At 41.2% G+C, this 5361-nt stretch overlaps 1 protein-coding gene across 1 annotated transcript in view; it reads left to right on the top strand.

Annotated features, from left to right (window-relative positions):
- The window catches only part of ULK2 (unc-51 like autophagy activating kinase 2), a 110854-nt gene that overhangs the window by 32547 nt on the left and 72946 nt on the right, over positions 1-5361 (top strand). The window contains exons 5-6 of the mRNA XM_014542812.1: positions 2331-2363; positions 2657-2693. Coding sequence (XP_014398298.1) covers positions 2331-2363; positions 2657-2693 — 70 coding nt within the window. The remainder of the gene's footprint in view (positions 1-2330; positions 2364-2656; positions 2694-5361) is intronic.

The following is a 5361-nucleotide window of genomic DNA, read 5'->3' as shown; positions in this document are numbered from 1 at the left end:
CCTGGTTGCCCCACGCAGCCTGCTGTTCAGTCATTTGGTTGCCCCTCATGGCCCCTCTGCCAGCCTGGTCACCTCACACAGCCTGCTGTTCAGTCGTTTGGTCGTCCCTCACTAACCCCCCTGCCGGCCTGTTCACCCTGAAGTAGCTGTTGTGAGAAACCAGTTTTTATTTCTAATCTGTGTGAACTGATCTACACTAATAAAAGAGAAAGATGCAAATAAATGTCACTCTGCCACACCCACAAGCCACGCCCACCAGCCAATCAGGAGCGAGTATGCAAATTAACCCAACTAAGATGGCGGTGGCCACGGAGCTGGAGCGAGCAGGAGGCTTGGGTTGCCCCCAGCGATTGAGAAAGCCAAGCTTCCTGCCCCTCAAGGCTACAAAGTTTCAATTATAGAAGATAAATAAATCCCAAGATACCTGCTTCCGGCCTGCCCTGGCTTCTGCTCAAGGAGGCGTTGAAAAAAAAAGAAAAAAGAAGAAAAGGAGAGTCTGGGAGCTTGGGTTGCCGTGGGGCGTGGCCAGCCTGAAAATGGCCATCAGCCCCTCACCCAGGCTGGCCAGGCACCCCAGTGAGACCCCCACCCTGATCCAGGACACCCTTCAGGGCAAACCAGCCAGCCCTCACCCGTGCACCAGGCCTCTATCCTATATAGTAAAAGGGTAATATGCAAACTGATCCTAACAGCAGAAAGACTGGGAATGACTGGTCACTATGACACACACTGACCACCAGGGGGCAGACGCTCAATGCAGGAGCTGTCCCCTGGTGGTTCGTGCACTCCCACAGGGGGAGCTCTGCTCAGCCACAAGCCATGCTGATGGCTGCCAGTACAGCGGTGGTGGTGGGAGCCTCTCCCGCCTCCTCAGCAGCACTAAGGATGTCTGACTGCAGCTTAGGCCTGCTCCCCGCTGGCAAGTGGACATCCCCCCGAGGGCTCCCGGGCTGCCAGAGGGATGTCTGACTGCCAGCTTAGGCCTGATCCCCCAGGGAGCAGGCCTAAGCCAGCAGGTGGACATCCCCCGAGGCGTCCCAGAGTGCAAGAGGGCACAGGCCGGGCTGAGGCCCCCCCCCCCAAGTGCACAAATTTTTGTGCACCGGGACTCTAGTACTTTTATAAAATCCAATAAAAATGAACTTTGAGAATGAAATGTAAAAGGCCCTACAAACGGTCCATAGTTTTTATTATTAGGTTTAACAGACATAAAATTATTTTGTTAAATTACTTTAAACTGTAAACAATTCTTACTCTTAATTTCTGTAGTTATTTCGTTGTGAGCCAGTACCACATAATTCGCCGTGGGCCTCACGTTCAGGAATACTGCCCTACACCTGCCTCTTGTTGCCCTATTGCTCCTTTTTCCATAGAGTACCTTACTCTCTTTTTTTTGTATAGCAGAGGTGGAGCTTTATTGAAGAACAAGTACAGACTCCCACGTGGGGAGGGGAAGAATCTCACTGCACAGACTCCCATGTCGGGAGGGGGAAGAGTCCCACAGAACGGACTCCCATATGAGGAGGGGGAGAGTCCCATAGAATACCTTACTCTTGAATTTAGGATCTTGGTGAAGCCAAGTGCTACTTGGAAGGGCTGTCTCTTGAGTCACATTTGAACAGTGGCTCAAGTTAAGCCATACGGAAGCGGAAGCCCAATTTAAAATTTAATTAACATTATAAAAATTGTTTTTGAAGAATCAGCTAATCAGTCATTGAATTGCTTAATCAAGCAACAGAACTGGAGCTATATTAATTTGAGAGACTGGGTAAAATTTCTCAAATCAGTTTGTTACCAAGATGTGATGAAATGTTTTCAAGAGAATTCCCAAAAATTCCCAGATAATGGGATTGCCTCCAAATAAACATAAAAACCAGAAAAACAAAAATGAAGTATCCTGGATAATGTATTCCAGAAGCTGTGCATTTAGTGTTGGAGGGAGGATTACCAAGTCATTGTTCCAGATCATGAACCTTCAAAGTAGAAGTGCTTCCCTGAGGACTCTGGTTATGGTTATGGTTATGGTAAATTTATCATAACCATAACCATAACCATGACCAAAAGATGAGTTTTTCTTTCGTTCTTTCCACGACCAGAATTGAACTTCTTGAAGACTACATTAGTGTCAGCAAAATTTGATTTGGCTTTGAAGCTGAGATGCTTAAATCACTGTGGTGGGGATTTAAAATTTCACTTGCTAGTGGATATTGTGATTTATTTTTATTTGTTTAATAAGGAACAAGTATAGTATTTTTGTTAAAGTTACTTTTTAAATTTGTGCTTAATTTTTTTTCTAATCTAAATGATGTTTTATGTTGTTTACTTTTCAGGAATTACCCAACTCTGTCTTCCTGGTGATGGAGGTAGGTAGTATATAATTTTCTGCTTAATTTATTTCAATTCCTTTTGATTAATATGCACTTTAAAATTGAGAGTATATAATTATTTGAAATTTTGAATTAATAAAGTTGATTCAGTGATTTAGATTCTATTTATAAGGAAAATAGTCTTAAAATTTTTTGATTCTATACTTATGTTTTTCAAACTAGACTTATATTACATACAAATGAATTTTTAATTAAAATTAACTGGTAGTAGATTGGATTAATCTTGAACTGATGTCCTTACTTTAATTACTCTTTCTTTTATATATCAGTATTGCAATGGTGGAGACCTGGCAGATTATTTGCAAGGTAATTTTTGTGTGTGTCAGTGTTCAATAAAGATGTACTCTAATCTGTTTAATTCTGAGAGTTACTTCTGAAATGCTATCTCTGTTTCCGCCCTTATATATAGAAATATTCAATAAATATTTGTGTATTTGCTTAACACATTGCGGACGGATCACGAGAATTCTCACTTCATATTACACAGTGTTTTATAAAGTATCATACTTTAAAAAGATATTAGCTTGTAAGAACATGTAATAAATAACTTCAAAAGGCAATGGGTATTTAATTTTAAAGTGTGCCTTTAACATTTATGTAAAACGTTGTTTTGTACTCGTTCAGTAGAAACTTATCTGGCCAATGGGTAAAGCTAGCAATAAAACTACTGGTCCACAATGGTTGATTATAGTCACTTTGCTGACTAACTATAGTCTGTTCTCATACTACGCTGTGTATCGCTACTTACTTTATGTATGCCTCCCTTCGCTGTGTTGGAGAGGTGGGTCCCCTTCCCCAGAGAGAAAGAAATCAAATAGATTTCTCTTCTTCAGGGGTTGCCATCAGTGAACCTTCAGCCCCTGGCGTTTCTTTCATAATGAAAATAAAACTGTAATGGGAGAATGAATCCAAAAATATGTTGATTAATGTGAATGTTTTATGTAAATTAAAAAATGTTATAAGGGATTAAAAGTAACATTGACAATATTTTGTGGCACAGAGATAAGATTTTAGTATTAGATCGTTTTTGAAATTCTGTGTCCAAAATGTGTACATATAGGATAAGCATTCAGGTCAAATTGTCTCTCTCAGAAGTATTTTTAAAAAATATATTTTTATTGATTTCAGAGAGAAAGGGAAAGGGAGAGAGAGAAACATCAGTGATGAGAGAGAATCACTGATTGGCTGCCTCCTGCACGCCCCCCACTGGGGATCAAGCTCACACCCACCCTGACCACAAATAGAACTGTAACCTCCTGGTTCATAGGTCGATGCTCAACCACTGAGCCACACTGGCTGGGCAACAGTATTTTTTTTTTAATGATGTTAGAGGAGGTAAGCATCTACTTGATTACCCCTTAAAGATGCAAGAGAAATATGCAAAAATATCATGAAAGGCTTATAATTCAACCTATAAATAGATCATGGGAACTGATGGTAAAAACACTAAGACATTGATAAATATACCCACAAAAAGGATGGACAGTATGCCAAAGAGAAGCAACTTATTAAAGATGTTCAGGTTCACCTAGTAAACAGGGAATGCAGTTTAAAGTGAGATTGGTTCTGGCTGGTATCTCAGTTGTTACAGAGCGTCGTCCTGTGCACCGAAGGGTCATGGGTTCGATTCCCAGTCAATGGCATGTACCTTAGTTGCAGGTTTGGGGAGTGTGTGGGAGGCAACCAATTGATGTGTTTCTCACATCAATGTTTCTCTTTCTCTCTCTCTCCTCTCTCCCCCTCCTCTTCTCCCTCTCTCTACACCGCCTTCTTTCCTCCATCCCTTCCATTTTCTCTAAAAATCGATGGAAAAAATATCCTTAGGTGAAGAATAAAAACAGCAACAAAACTTAAAATACTGGTGAAATTCAAAAGCTGTGTAGAAAATAATATAAAGAACACTGGTGCCCTAGCCAGTTTGGCTCGGTGGATAGAACGTCAGCCTGCGGTCTTAAGGGTCCTAGGTTTGACTCCAGTCAAGGGCACATGCCTGGGTTTTGGGCTCAATCCCCGGTGGGGGGCATGCAGGAGGCCGCCGATCAATGATTCTCTCTCATCATTGATGTTTCTCTCTCTTTCCCTCTCCCTTCCTCTCTGAAATCAATAAAAATATTTAAAAACAAAAAAACACTGGTATCCTCCACTCCCACAATTAAAGAAAAGAAATTATAAATACAGATGAGGCTCTGATAGTCCTTCTGTAGCTCATTCCTGCCTTCCCCTTTAGAGACAACCATTACCCTGAATTTGGTAGTTTATTACACATGTGTTTTTGTATTGTTCCCAACTCAGATTCTCTTTTTTAAAAATAAGTAAATTTGGTTAAAAAATTTTTTAAAATGTCATTCTCCAGTAGAAAGCAGTGAGACAGGACTCACTACTGGTGGGAAGGAGTGGAGGCTGGAAGACTCAGTCTCAGTCTTGAGTTCCTTGACATTCTTAGTGATGTAGATAAAAGCACCTTTCTCTGGGGTCAGAATGAGTGGCAGCTTGTCAGTGCAGAGCCCTCATTAGAACATGAGTTTCCTTCATTAACAAAAGTTTAATTCACTCATATAGGCGCTAGTATTGGTGTAGCAGGTTTAAGTTAGCTTGACAGCACTGTGTCTGTGATATGAACTCTGTGTTTGATGTTGCAGAGCAATAGTGTTAGAAAGGAGACCGAAGCGTGAAGAGCTTACTTGGTCATGGGAGTCAGACAGGCCAGCAGGTTTGCAGCACTCTCACTGTTCACATTACTCATTGTGTCTGATCTTGGTCAAGTTATTTAGCCTCTCCCTGCTCCCTGTTTGCGCTGGTTCTAGGTACTTCTGCCATAATCAGCTTTTCCATAGACATCTTTGCTGCGAGCATTTTTCCCCCAAACATTTTTGCCAAATAAAAAATTGCCTGTAGGCAATTTTGCAATGAAAAAGGTAAAATCATTCTATATAATAAAAGGGTAATATGCAAATTGACCCTAATGGCAGAACGA

Source organism: Myotis brandtii, unplaced genomic scaffold (assembly GCF_000412655.1).
Source record: "Myotis brandtii unplaced genomic scaffold, ASM41265v1 scaffold314, whole genome shotgun sequence".
NCBI classification, from domain to species: Eukaryota; Metazoa; Chordata; class Mammalia; order Chiroptera; family Vespertilionidae; genus Myotis; species Myotis brandtii.
Note: the sequence above shows the minus strand (reverse complement) of the source record. Positions and strands in the feature narration are given on the sequence as shown.